Source organism: Phodopus roborovskii, unplaced genomic scaffold (assembly GCF_943737965.1).
Source record: "Phodopus roborovskii unplaced genomic scaffold, PHOROB, whole genome shotgun sequence".
Lineage (NCBI taxonomy): Eukaryota > Metazoa > Chordata > Mammalia > Rodentia > Cricetidae > Phodopus > Phodopus roborovskii.
The window spans coordinates 18778428-18794270 of record NW_026126525.1 but is presented as its reverse complement, the minus strand read 5'-3'; the positions used below and the strand labels follow the sequence as shown (position 1 = coordinate 18794270).

General features: G+C 34.5%; 1 protein-coding gene across 1 annotated transcript in view; it reads right to left on the bottom strand.

Moving 5' to 3' along the window:
* The window catches only part of Epha5 (EPH receptor A5), a 323174-nt gene that overhangs the window by 39417 nt on the left and 267914 nt on the right, over nt 1–15843 (bottom strand). Inside the window, exons 9-12 of the mRNA XM_051198276.1 lie at nt 15537–15602; nt 8631–8698; nt 7352–7477; nt 6503–6688 (exon numbers count right to left, since the gene is read on the bottom strand). Coding sequence (XP_051054233.1) covers nt 6503–6688; nt 7352–7477; nt 8631–8698; nt 15537–15602 — 446 coding nt within the window. The remainder of the gene's footprint in view (nt 1–6502; nt 6689–7351; nt 7478–8630; nt 8699–15536; nt 15603–15843) is intronic.

The following is a 15843-nucleotide window of genomic DNA, read 5'->3' as shown; positions in this document are numbered from 1 at the left end:
CCAAGCAACTGACATCTGAGAATTATCTGAGCATCATGGGGTGGCTACATTTTCCAATCATTCACTCTTTACACATAAAGAAAAAGAAGTGAATTTTGAATAATACCTATGGCTTTTATTCTCATCCGACCTTAACTACAAACTTGATGTGTAGCTTAACTCCTAGTTATATCATTTTTTTGTTTTGTTTTTTTTAGTATACTTTTATTTAATTTATTATTTTACATGTCGATCTCAGTTCTGTCTCCCTCCCTCGCTCCCTCCCTCCCTCACTTTTACCTTCTCTGCCCTCTCACATGCACCATAACCATCCTCCCCTCCCATCCCCCCACCCCAATTCCATATGTAGGGGAATGCCATCCAGTTGGGGTAATGTAGATCTGACAGGTCATTTGAAGTGGGTACTAGGGCTTCTCTCCTGTCTCTAGTTTAAGTCAGTATCCCTCCATGGGGGATGTGTTCGCAAGGTCCTTTTGTGCACCAGGGATACATCCTGGCTCCACTGTCTGAGGTCCCTTAGACTGCTCAGTCCTTCTGGCTGAGACCCATATTCAGGGGGGGCCTGAGTTAGTCCCATGCTTGCTTCCCAGCTATCAGTCTGGGGACAGCTGTTAGCTCCTTCTTGTTCAGGTCAGCTGTTTCTATGTGTTTCTGCAGCTTGGTCTTGTCCTCTCCATCTGCATCTGGGTTCTAGTTTGACTCAGTGTTTATGTATGGGTGTTTACTCCTGTTTTCAACAGGTATTAGATGAAGACTCCATTGATAATTTAGTTTTTGATCTCACTATCCAGGAAGGGCATTTATGGTAGCCTTTCCATGGATACTCAAATTGTTAGTTGGCGGAAGTCTTGTAGTTCTCTAGACCTTTCTTTGTGTTCAATTTTATCTTCAAACCAATTGGCTCCCTCTGTTATGTTCTCTCTCTCTCTCTCTCTCTCTCTCTCTCTCTCTCTCTCTCTTTATCTCTCTCTCTCTCTCACTCTCCTGTCTTCTATTCCTACCAGCACTCAATCTTCCTAGTCACATGTGTTTTCCTTTCCTCCCCCTTGCTTTCTCCTACTTTTCTCTCCATTCACTGCCCCCCCAACTTCCCCTGTGCTCCAGGGACTTGTCCCTTCCTGCCTCTGTGAGGGACTTTATATAATCTCTTACAATACACCTTGTATCCTAGTTCTTCTGGTGGTGTGAATTATAGGCTGGTGATCCTTTGCTCTGTGTCTAAAATCCATGTATGAATGAGTACATATTATGTTCCTCTTTTTGTGATTGGGTTGCTTCATTCAGAATGGTGCCATTCACTTGCCTGCGAATTTCAAGATCCTCAGGAAAATGGGAATTAGTTTACCACAGGACCCAGCAATCTCCCTCTTTGGCATATACCCAAATGATCCACATCCATGCAACAAAGACATCTGTTCAACTATGTTCATAGCAGCACTATTTGTAATAGCAAAACCCAGGAAGCAACTGAGATGCCCCTTGATTGAAGAATGGATAATGAAGATGTAGCACATCTACACAATGGAATATTACTATGCAGAAAAATAATAATTATTTCATTTGTAATACATAGGGCTAAACTTAAGCTCAAGAACTTTCAAAAACACCCTTATCCCTTGTACATTTTAATGGTTTAGCCATAAAACTTCTTACACTTACTTAATGTGTTTAGTCCTATGACAGATACAAGTCGCTATACATATGTCAGTTTGAAGTGGCTCAGTGTGTAGTATAGGTGATAAACCAGGTGCTAATATAAATAAGATGCAATGTACAGTGTGACAAAGTGCCAACAAAGCTGCTACCATTTATAGCACTGCCTCTGGCTGAGAGTTCTTTCTTTAAAAATGTGTGAAATCTCTGTAAGGTTGAGCTCTGATTGGGAAAATGCAAATGAGGAAAGTAAGAACCTCTGTCCTATGCAGCTTGCCCTCTTAAGTTGGCATTCTAATCTGGATCTGCAGGTTTTCCTTTACTTGGCTGTTTTGCATCATGGAATGCCAAGCTTTTGTCATTTAGACATTCAGGCTTGAAGGAAAAATGAAGCTAAATGACTGTGATTCTGTGGAGAAGGATACAGTGAATTAAAATCTGAGAGCAAGGGTAGTATAGCAGTACATTCTAAGAGTAAATAAACTTATATGAAAGGGCAAAATAATTACATGGGATTTCTTCGGAGAATGTAGGTGAGCAGGAAAATGCAGCAGAATTTCATCAAGTTAAATATACATAGTAATTACGTTGTTTGCTTGCTGGTACAGGGACAACAGAAAAGCACTATTTTTTAAAACTCCACGTGGGCGCTAAGTCTCATGTTTGTGTTTCATAGGCAATAGTTGTATCAAAAGAACAACAGTGAGTCCCAGAGATCTACTTATCTGTACCTATCCAACATTGGAATTATAAACTGTCACCAAGTATGTTAGAGTTTTTAGATGACTGCTAGAGCCTGAACTGAGGTATTCATCCTTGCCTAGAGAGGAATTTATTGACTACTCTATTGTCTCTGTCCATGGAAGTAGGGCTGGGAGATGGCTCAGTAAGTAAAGTGTAATTTGCTACTAATGACATTGCTAGAACTTGGGTTTGACTTCGAATATATATGTTGTTAAAACAACAAGCATTGTGGTTTGCATTTGTAACTGTAGGAATGCAAAGGGGGACTTCAATGGATCTTAGGAGCTCATTGACCATCCTGCCTAGCCTACATGGCATGCTACCAGTCAGTGAGAGAGTGTGTCCCAAGGTAAAACAAAACTTTAGAAAAGGAGTAAATGGTTCCAGGGAAACAACACCTGAGTTTGACCAGGACTTCCTCATCAATTCCTGTAAGCATATGAACAGTCCTACCTCATGAATATGTACACATTTACAAGAGCAAAGCATCCTAACATTGGAAAAATACATAACTTATATCTTCATTTTTTTTCTTGGATCTTATTAAATAGTAAAAGTTGCTACTGTATATGAACTTCAAAGTGCCTTGTGTTGTGAATGGTTAATTAAACTGGAACTTGTAAATTTCTAAGTCATGAGACTCTTCTATTATATATATGTATATGCATGTATATGTGCATTATATGTGTATATACACATTACACAATAAACACACTCACAATATATGAATCTAAATGTGTCCTCAATATTTTATCACCTGCCCTCATATTATAAAGAGAAAGCTTTCAAGGACACCACCCATAGGGGTGCTACTCCAGACTCCCACTTCAGCTTCAATCAGAAAAATCACAAGAGATAGTTGTACTTATGTCTCATTATCTGTGTGCTGCAGGTTGAGAATAATTGCCGAATAAATTAGCATCAGATCAGAGAGCATGAAATTAAGGACACAAATAAAGTGAGTCACAACATGTAATTGAAAACAAGTTGAAGACTTCCTAAGTTGAACTTCAAGGGCTGCATTTAAGAAAGGTAAATACAGTTTCAATTCACACAGATCACGACATTGCAACCAAAGACTTATTTTCAGCTTTTACATTTGCTTTCCTTATACCTAGCCTTCTTTTGGGTAGCAACATCAAGCAGAATATTTCATTAAGAGAATAAAGATTGAAAATTACTTTCTCTGCTGCAGTGCTACTTTTATAATAGAATTCATATAATCTGCATATGATCATGTGTTTACTTTGGCATTAGATCCTAATAATAAAGGTTTCAAGTGCATTAAAATATATGAGGATTTTGCCTGTGTTATTATAGGAAGTTGTCTCAGTTCAGTTCCTCAGTACATAGTTGCATAAGTATAATAAATCAAGGATATAAAAATACGTATGAATATATCTCTAAAATTTGGGGCATTGCCTACTACTCTGAACCACATTTAGTTTAATACATGGAAATGTATACCTCTTCACTTATGTAATTTTTGTTCACACACATTTACTCACCAACATGCATAAAAGAACAAATCTTAATCTCTATGGCTGTCTTTTAAGGTAGATCCATTTCTCTGTGACAGTAAGGTGTAAGGTAGTTAAATAAAGTAGCTGTGTATTGGTACAGATTTTGTCAAAATCAGTTTACTTAAATACTCCTTTCATTAACTGCACATCCCAACCAAGGACAACTCATTGTTTTGCTAAGGAAATGAAAACTTTACATAAATATGAGAAAGTTAACTAGAAGATCTCAAGAAGAGTTTTGGCCAAATATGAGAACCTTATATATTATTGCATACACCTTCATAGCACTGGAAAAACTAGGAGATGACTCTGAGAAAAAACAAGGAGCTACTGTGTCAACTATTTCAGTAGGAGTTTGAAGGGAGCGCAAAAACCAATAAATGTGAGGTATGTATTTCAGAAACACTACAACCAAAGCAAAACATGTAGTGTGTATCCTCATGTCCCTATAGAATTATGAAAAAAATTCATATTTGCTGGTTGACTAACATTTATCTCTGTGATAAGAAAACTTGGGTCTACAAGAAGGTACACATGAACTCTGCTGTAATGCAGCCTGTGCACTGATAGGGCAAAGCCAGCTGATCCAGGCCATGAAAGTCACACAAAAGGCTGAAGGTTAGGACTTTTTGAAGCTTTCCGTAAGTACAGAGTAAGATATATAGCTTCACAATCTCCAAATATGCATTTGATATTTATGAAATTATTAAGTAGAAATTACTATTCGCAGTGAGAATTTTTAGAAATTTATCTAGCCTTTCATTGCCCATGTGTCTATTTCTATTGAAGAATTAAAATAATTTTTAAACTTTAAATTTATAATCTTCATTATTGAGATGGATGAAGGTACCTCAGAACAAAACTGTGAAGATACTATGAATTAACACAGATAAAATTCATAACAGGTATTGGCCAAGTGTATTCTCAATGATTATATAGCCACTTTTCTTATCTCTATGCTCACTTGATTACTAATGTAATTATTTTATATTTCTTTATATACTTTATTATTTCTCCACAAACATATGCATACATGTGAATATCATGTCAAATAGTGGTCTTTGATCATGTTATTTTGAGTACTATGTGCAAACTAAGTGACATAACAAAACAGTATGTAAGAAAATCATTCCTGGACCAGTGGAGGACCAGTTAATTATTTATTGAGCAACTGAACATATAAAGATATTGACATTCTTCATCAATAGGTGGCATATAGAAAAACATTCACTAGATGATAAGAAATACTTAAATGCAGGCAAAACTCTGGTACATCTGAATAAAAGCTAGACTTCCTTTAAATAAAAACAAATTAATCATTATGGATTTTTTTTTGAGTCTGTTGATGAGAACAGTTAATTCCCAGTACCAAAATGTCAACAAATTGAAAAGAAAATATACAAAGTCCCTCATAGAAGGGGAAAGGGACAAGTCTCCCAGAGCACAAGGGAAGTGGGGGGGGCAGTGAATGGAGAGAAGTAGGAGAAAGAGAAGGGGAAGAGAGGAAAACAGGTGCAACTAGGAAGATTGAGTCAGGGTAGGAATAGAAGATAGGAGAGAGAGAGAGAGAGAGAGAGAAAGAGAGACAGACAGACAGACAGAGAACATAAAAGAGGGAGCTGTTATTGGTTTGAAGAGAAAACTGAACCTAAAGAAAGGTTTAGAGACCTAAAAGACTGCCACCAACTAACAATTTGAGCAACCATGGAAAGGCTACCACAACTAACTTATCCACCATCATGGAGCCCTCATCTAGTACCTGTTGGAAGCAGAAGCAAACAAACATAGCTAAACACTGAGTCAAACTAGAATCCAGATGCAGATGGAGAGGACAAGACCAAGTTGCAGAAATACATAGAGACAGCTGACCTGAACAAAGAGGAGCTAACGGGCCTCCAAACTGATAGCTGGGAAGCCAGCATGGGACTGACTCAGGCCCGCCTGAATATAGGTCTCGGCCAGAAGGACTGAGCAGTCTAAGGGACCTCAGACAGTAGAACCAGGATGTATCCCCGGTGCACAAAAAGACCTTGTGGAACATCCCCCATGGAGGGATATTTGCTTTACTAAAGACAGGAGAGAAGTCCTAGTCCCTACTTCAAATGACTTGACAGATCTACATGACCCCACCTGGATGGCATTGCCCTACATGTGGAAATTGGGGGGGGGACGGGAGGGGAGGGTGATCAGGGTGCATGTGAGGGGACAGAGAGGGTAAGAGGGAGGGAGGGAAGGGGTTGAAAATTGACTTGGCTGATAGACTGACAAGAAAAAATATAAAACTTAAATAAACAACCAAAAATAAAAAGCTTAATCCAGTTTTGTGTTTTTTACTACTTACAGGTTTGTTGTGTTTTCTGGCAGTGAATTTATGGTATATGAATACACAACTTATAATGTGAAAATTTGTTCTTACCACAGATCATCTTTAGGATAAACCTACTAAAGTGTCAAGAATTTTTACCATTAGAAGAATTAATATTTCAGTTTGTTCAGTTCTTTCAATATAGAGACAATGACAATTTAAACAGGTAGCCATGAGGTGTATCACACACACACACACACTATGCCACTGTACTTACTTTTAGTCACAACGCCTTCTAGATGGATGATGTTTGGATGATCAAACTGCCCCATGATACTTGCTTCACCCAGGAAATCTCGGCGCTGCTTTTCAGTATAGCCTACTTTAAGAGTTTTAATAGCCACAGGCAATTCTCTTTTTCCTGGTAGTTTCAAACGTCCACTACAAACTTCACCAAATTCGCCTTGTGATAAAGATAAAAAATATTGTATAAATCTTTAAAATTCTTACTCTAATAAAATTCTAAATTTGTGAAGCGTTAAGGTTCAAATGGATGAAGATAAACTAAAGGTGAGACCAAACATCCACAGAAGTATTAACAAAAGTAAATATTACATTGGGAAATATATACTATAGATGATCAAAACTTTAGAGCTTACTGTATTCATCCATTTAATCTAAACAATCCAAATGGTAACATTAGAAAGTAATTAAAAACAAACAGAAAACATGGACTCAAATTCATCTTGTTTTTATTTCTCTGTGTCTACTAGTACCTAATATTGATGAAAAAAAAAGATAAAAGGGAACTAGGCACAGATTAACTCAATTATGTAAACACATAATCAAGTTGAAGAAATCAAATACTTTCCAATAGTATAGATTCAGTGTAAATACATATACACAAAACTACATGGGTAAAAATTCTTTCTTTGCTAAGAAGGTCAACATTTGCTCATTAATGATCTGCACAGAAGCTTGCCTTAAAAGACGATCATTTACAAACAAATTTTAGAGAAATTCAATTATGAGAGGTTAAGAACATGCTGTGTGAGAGCAGGGCATTGTTGTATTGCATTCATAGTATAAATGAAGGTGAACAGTCATAATATAGCTGTCCTCACACCTGCTCCAATGACTCTCTCAATGGTGATGCACGAAGCTTCAATCTCCTTGGCAAATTCATGGACAGCTTGATTGGGATCTTCATAGGTGTGTGGATCAATGTAGGTTCTTACTCCTGGCAATTTAACTGTAACAATACATTGACATTTATGGATTATAGTGGGTGTGATTAACCATCAACAATGTTAACACTCTAGTGTGGCTGAACTAACCTCTAAAAGAAGTTGTGAAGCAAGAAAAGGCTTTATGCTGATTTATAACAGTTCAGTTATTTTAGTGTCATAACGTAAATATAAGAAATATGTACATGCTAGCATATCTGAGCAATCATCTTTCTGTGATCATACTGAGAACAATGCATACTGAAATGCATACTTAGAACAATGATGATCAAAGGGAGCAAGAAAACAATATGGTTTTTTGATAGCATAATTTTTGTATATTGTAATAGTTTATTAATTATGATTCCAAAGAAAATTTAAAACAACTCCTAGTGGTGCTGAAATAGAAATCAAAAGGAAAGCAGAACTCCTTTAAACTTGGTGCCTATTCCAAGAGATTTGTAGATCTTTTGAGTTCAAGTTACTGATAATCACAGCAGGATTGCATTTTATAGATGGAAAACAGACACACAGGACAGGGAAGTAGCCTCCATGCTTTTCAGCATGTTATGTAGGTTCTTCGTAGAGTGACAAAAATGAAAGAGAGCTGCTCTCACTCATTTTTCGAATCAACTCATGTTGTGTATCACTTATTGAAAAGTGAATGCTCCAAAATAACAATTAAAGCTCACTACATTATTTTTTAAGCTTATTATTGTAATTGTATTTCACACATTTCTTTAAAAGTGTGGTCGTTTTCAGGTCATCTGAAAGAAGACTGCTGATAGAAAGGCTTTTTAACCCAGGAAATTACCATTGCAATCTTAAAAAAGGAAGCTGCTGAGTAACATTCATTCATTAGGCTGGCTGACATGATTTAATGATAGATTTTTACTCACTCTTCATGGAACTTGGAATTTACCTAGGATTTTGATTTAAACTACAACAACATTTTTATGGTAGGCAAGGGTTTTTATTTTAATGATTAAAATGGACAGATTTTTTTAAAAAACTGAATAAACCATTCAGAGGTTGCCTAAGCCCAGGATTTATAAATGGTAGAAGCACTTGTTTATTTTATACATAATAGATTTGGCCAAAGATTACAAATCGCCTAACATGATCAGTAATTGGAATAATAATAAAGTCTCTTGTTTTTATTTTGCACAATTTGCTTACTGTGCCCATTATGAAAGTGCATCTTTTCCTCTTCTGGATCCTGCTTTGCTTTGCTGTAGCCACACCTCCTAGAACAAAGTGAGCCACAGTTAGTCATATTTAAAAGTGGTAAATCAACCAGATCACCCATAGAGCAGTGAATGCATTCAAAACTTCTCAAACCAAGATCCAGTTCCTATACTAGCAATAAGAAATGACTGCAACACTCTTTGGGAATGGAACTCACTTTTCAAGCTGCTAGTTTTGATGCTCAACAAGTCATGTTCTCTAGATTCTTCTAAGTCTTAAGCCATCTAAGCATACATTTAAGGTCATATCCGCATATACCACACACCAGTCATTTTCTTTTCTCTCCTTCATTTCCAGCCAATTTGTCACTGCCCTTTCCAGTTGTAATTGCCCAAAATTTTCCTGTTTTCATGGTCCAATGAAACTTTGTGGTTTTTCTTCCTTCCTTCCTTCTTCCCTTCCTTCCTTCCTTCATTCCTTCCCTTTCTCCATTCCTTCCTTCATTCCTTTCCTTCACTTATCACTTTTCTTCCTTCCTCCCTTCATTTCTTTCTTTCTTTCTTCCTTTCTTCTTTCTTTTTCTTTCGCCATTCCCATTTCTTTAATGCTTACTTTAGCTTCTTTAGCAGCTCTCTTCAATCATATATACTCAGACTATTATGTTATTCAACAGATATCAGTCTTGTCTCTTATCTCTGTCCATCAAATCTTCATCTCTTGTTTTCTTTACTAGCTAACAATTTGCAAGTTTTGAAAATAATATCTCATTCTGACATAATCTTTGGTTCATAAATGAAAACTTTTTATTAGGTGACTACATATTATTTTGAATTATATTGATTGACTAAAATACTTAACTATTTTTTAATGCCTCCTTCTCTCTCTGTTTATGAATAGATATTTTCAAAGATCACAAGAAAAAAATGTCTGTTATTCTTCATACTATCCAACCATGTACATTTTTTTCTTTAATAGCTGTGAATTAATTTCTTGGAAAGTTGTATTCTCACTTCATAAATATTGATTTTATTGACCTGTTCTAGGGCCATTCCAACTGAATGGTCCTAAAAATTATACCAATGTTTATTTGTTTAAACCATATTTGCTTATTTTTTAAAGCATTTTCATTCCATTTTCTGACTAACTCCAACACAATAGTCTTCCTTAATATATGAGAAATCTTCTTATGTTCTTTTCTATGACTCATTGTTCAAATCCCACGTGCTATACAATATGCATCCCATGACCAGTCTTCCTTAGCACTTTACCATGAATGCCCTTACATTTATTATCTAGAAGTCTCTGCATTCAGAACAATGTCTATCTATGTTATAACTTATTTCCTCAAGCAATCTAAATATTCTTTCTTATTTATATTTTGGTTTTATTGGCAGGGTCTTTCTATGGATACCATGCTGACATGGTTCTCACTATGTAGTCTACACTGGCATCTAACTCACAGAGATCCTCCTACCTATGTCTCCAGTGTGCCAGAATTAAAGATGAGTGATACGCCTTGCTTACCCTAAAATGTGTACTAGATATTCTTAGTGCCAACATTTATTACTTAAGGTCTTATTCTATTGAATTGATCTTCTTACTTAAAGCTTTTAATAAAATTAATAAAGTATTAAACATAGCTTATATCCTTTGGTAAAATTTATTTTTTCCTACTACAGATTATCTAAAGTCTTTGAGAGCTCTGCATGTTTTCATATATTTGGACTCATTCTTTTTAAGAATATTCTCAGTGTCCAAACATTGAATTCTTTTTCAAATTGCTTTATATATTTCCCCTGAAAGCTCAACTCCAGGAAGCTCTATTCTCTCAGGACAAGATTTTTACACAGTAGTGCAACAGATCCATTTTACTATGATTTTCTTTCAGCATTTGTCAGCTACTTAAATGACAGAAACTAGTATTCACTTACAAATTTCATCAGAGGCCTAGTATCTGATTCAGAGTTGGCATTCAACATATTTTTACATAGATGAATGAATAAATGAATGACTACATGATGATTTGATTGTGCTTACACAATGACAGGTATTTGGAAGATGACTATGTTGATGAATACTGAATTGATGTAGTACATGATTAACCATATAACATTAAACAGTCAGAAAAAAATGAAAATTATTTTGAGTGAAACTCAAAGGAAGTGATTTTACTATTCATAAGATCCCACAGGAAAATTGAATTCATTAAATATAAAAGTTTCATTTATTATCGCATCAAGAAAGTGCAACGAGAACAACTATATATTTCACTACAAATTTGGTTAATGTTTTCTGTGTGCTATAGGTACAGTGTCAAATAGATCTTTACCAAGATACCTCTTTGGTTTTGTATATGATGATATTTAAACAATTCATGTACTTCAGTACAAAACCAACACAGAGTTTATTATGTTGTTTCCTAGAGGTTATTCAACAGGTATAACAAAATAAAAAAAAAAAAACCAAAATATAACAATGCTACTTTTTAAAACAATACAAATATCAATGTGAATTAAGGAAGTAGAAATTAAATATTAAAACACACCTAATACATTTTTTGGAGAACTAAAATAATATTATTAAAATACATTGTTTTTAGAAAAGGAGAATACACCCTAGAGATTTGGTGTATTTTGAATCTTACTACTAACACTTGATGCATTTCTTATTCAAGAACCCTTAAGACATCCATCTACCTCATACAGTGAGATGGATTGAAGAGTGTACAAATAAATATTAAAAATTGTACTGAAATAGAATTTTGTCCATACTGAATAATGTGTGTTATTTTACTACATTGTTCCTAGTTAGCTAGGTATTGCATATTTGTCTTTATTTCTAATGTTAGTGACTCAGGAGAGCAGTTACTGCTATTTCTTACAAACAGTGTTCTAAACACAGTCATATACATTTGGTCTGAGATTTGTGTTATCTTAGTAATCCTAGCAAAGACTTGTTGTAGAAATTTTAAGGAAACCTAAAATGCTTTTGCATTCTTGCAATTTACATCACCAAACAAGCATCCATTTTCACTCACAAATCTTCCAATGGAAAAGTAAATACATTGGTAACAATCTTCCAAAACTGAATCTTCAATAACCTTTACCATTAAATATGTCTTGTAGATATTTAAGTATTATGCAAAACCTCCACATGAAATGGAAATAAAATTTTAGATTTCAACTGAAAAATTATCTAAGAATACATTGGTGAGGAACAGTTAATATTTTATTACCTGGAGGTGAGAGTCAGGGGGGATAATATAAGGGATTATTTTACACTGTGGGTGTCTGGAACTCTTTAATATATATGCTGCATGTCACATTAACATATATAATTAAGTTCTGGACCCTTAAAACATCATTAAACAAGCCTCAACAAAGACACAGCTAGAGCAAGTGCAGCTAGCAGAGGCAGGCACTCCAGTAGTGGTTCTGCCTCATTAACAAATTTTGCATAAGATAATGTTCAGTCAGTATCTCGTCTATGTTATCAAAGTGTATAATTCTAACCCATCAAACAGTCAGTGTATATGTCACTCTGCATATAAGCTTTTCCTCCTCCACTACAAATATTATTTTTTTTCTTAAACAGAGAAAACATTCTTATTTTTCTTCATATAATTATTTTATTAAGCTTTGAAATGATTGCCATAGAACTATATGTAGGGTTTGTTTACACAGGAGCCACTTGGCTGTGCACTGTCTAGTTTTCAAGAAAAAAAATTAATTATATTTATGTAACTGAGATAACCTAAGAAAATAAGTAGTTATATTCATTAATAATTCACTAAAATTTCTAAAGAGGTGCTTGACAGAAAAATATATCCATGACCCTAAACGAACTTAGAAATAAGTCCATGGTTTTCCTTACTAATACTAAGAATCAAAATAATATATCTGTCATAATTGTAATATTGATTTTGTTCATTTGATTTTATCTATCAGATCTCCAGTTGGAATTTGGAAAATCCATAATCTAGGAACAAATAAACACTCATCTATAAAGGGATGAAGATGTCAATGAATAATTTATTTCTGAGAATAAACTGAAAAATTGATAATAAGTTTAGGATAGAAGTGAAAGGAACTCCAGACTACCAAGCAATACATAGCATCAGTGAATTATTAATGGCTCTCTTGTGCCTAATGAGGAAATGCTTGGTTAACAGAATAGCCAAGAAGAAAGTATAAATCCTGTTTCCAACAACAGTCTTCACATGATAGAATATCCTATTATTTTAATCTATAGTAATATATTATGAAATATTTTGAAATTAAAGTTGCATGGATTATATTGTAAGGAGGGATAGTTTTGAATTCTGCCTTCATTAAAAGAATGATGATGTGTATATTTCTTTATCATTTATCTTGAAGTTTGATTATAATGTATTTTGCTGAACTTTATGTCAAAACTTTTATGACTCCAAGAATATACAAAGCATTGGCATTTATGTATTCCTCATAGAAACTGCAAAACACAATCTTCTAAGCAATGTGTCATTATGTATCCCCCTTCTGGCCTAAAATTTGGTATGATAAACTGTCCTGAACTCACAAAGAAACACCAACCTCTTCCTTCAGGGACTAAAATTAAAGGCCACCACACCCAGTTAAAGTATTCTTTCTTAAAACACATCTCTACACCATTACACTCACTTTCTATTCTGATATAGTAATGATCTTAACCCTTGCACAATGTTCAATTTAGGGAATTTTATGGCTGGAATTTTAAAAATATTAAGGCACAGCTTTTGAGGAAAAAAATTTGAATTTTAGTTTTCAAGAGTTTATCCAATTAAGTCAAGTGTTTAGGCTCAAGTGTTATGACTCAGCACGTGGGAGTATGAAGTAGGAGGAAATCAATGAATCAGAATCACCTGAGGCACAAAACTCATTCAAGGTCAGTCAGCACTGGAGAGTCACAAAATTCTTGTGGGTAGAGTTGGGAACATATGAATGAAGAGTATTATCCACTTGAACACAGATGTTTTACTTAAAAGTTCAGTTTGCTTTATAAAAGGAAACAAAACATAGTTTTAGGTTTTTGGTGTATCAACTAAACACTGGATGGGTAAATATTGTTTCATGAAATAACATTTTTCAATAAGTATATGGTAAGTGTACGAGCAAGTGAATGGGTTATTGGACATTTAGGTTTTCTTAGTAGGAGAAAGTTATGATCTCCATTCATACATATTTCTCATAAACTCAAGGAGGCCGAGATGTCAAGATCTTTGTGGATAGGGACATGTAAAGTACAAATAAAATTCATTGACACAATTCATTTGTATTTCTCAGGTGAATAGCTTCTATATGAAAAAATAATCTCTCAAGTTGTGGAAATGACATGATGAATATTTTATCAAAAAAGCCTTTGCAAAACATTGTAGTACCTGAGAATTTGTGTTTTATTAACTTAGCCACGGTATCATTTGTGATCATCAATAATAGAAAACTAAAGACTTTCATATTTTAAATAATATAAAGATGAATTATAATCTATTTTCATTGTTGAATTAAAATTTAATTCACTTAGAATTTTAATATAACAATACATTTCATAAGGTATGATACAAGAGGACTGGTTTCTCATTTCCTGTAAGGTTTGTACAAATATTCCAAGAAACAGGTAGTTAATATATGAGCAAGAAAGTGGTTACACTGAAAATCTGAGATGAGGATGAATCAAAGAATTCATGATCTATTCAGCTTTAAATGTGTGAGACCCATTTCTACACACAAATTTCACTAATCAGAAAAAGTCAATTATTCTTAAATATTTTTAGACTACTACATTAATCATAAATGTTGTAATTTAAAATGCCACCACTGGTCCAGTGACTAAAGTATTTGTTGCTCCTCCAGACAAATAGAGTTTATTTCCCAGAACTCATTGGGTCACACAAAATCATCCATAACTCTAGCTCAGGATCCAGTGCTCTCCTCTGGCTTCCAAGGCTTCTGCACACATATTCACAAAGCCACCTTCAGACGCACATTAAAGATACAACAAAAATAAAAACTAGATTTCAAAAAGGCCATCATGTAATCCTCTCTAATATATTTTAAACTGACTTTTATTGACAGTTTTGACTACAAATGAAACTAATACACAAATGTGAGGGTTGGAACTCTAGCTTACAAAAGAAATGTCTAGATTATCTTACAGTCTAGCTCACTATGATGCAGGAGACCATCTAAATGTAACAGTGGAGTTTTCCTGTCTACCCTATCTTAAAATATTAAAATTATAAGCCAACTACACACTTTAATTAATTTTCTTTTGTTTGCAAATAATTGCAATGCTCAATTGAGCATTGAATATATATCTACATACATACATACATACATACATATATATATATATATATATAACTTCAGTGGTATCAAAATAGGAATATCACTTCAAATGTAAGAAATAATTCCATTTCATTATAATTATATTGATTTCCTCATTAATGTCATATGTATCCATGATAATTATGATGATAGAAGACTGTGGTCACATTATGGACATTCCATGGTTCTGGGAGACAGAAAGGTGATTTTACCTGAACACAAGTAGTTTTATACTTCCTTGTATGATATGGAATTCATTGAATGGAACAACAAAACAGTGACATGTTCAGTGGGACAGATCTTGACTGATACACTCTGCTCTGCTCATTGTATTTTATTTAAAATGACCCATTGTCAAAATAATCAGAAGTTTCTGTTTCAGGAATGAAGTCTATCTACTGTTCTGAACTTTAACTATAATTTACTCTTCTCAACTCAAAGGTGTAGCTGGTTTACTAATTGGTAAGATGAACACAGGTGGAGAAAATAAAGAGATGCTGGTGGTAGGACAGAGAGGTGGACATCACACAGGAGTGAAGTGGGAGGGAACACTAACCATATTAGGCTTGGATGGGCAACAGCGCACAGGGAAGAAGCCCTTCCACAGCCACATTCGCAGCAACTGAAAAGCAAGCAAGAGAGCCCAAGATAAGGAAGCGATCCCACTCCCTCAGAACAACATAAGACACTGTGGGTTTCCCTCAGTTGTCTGCTTTACTTTCCAGAACATTAATTCCTCCACATGTACAATCATAGTGTAATTTAACTTAAGACATCTCTCAAATTAAGAAATGAAGAGTTATTCTAAGTAGCTATTTTTCCTTTCCTTAAAATTATTATTCAGTAGGAAACATAATGAACCA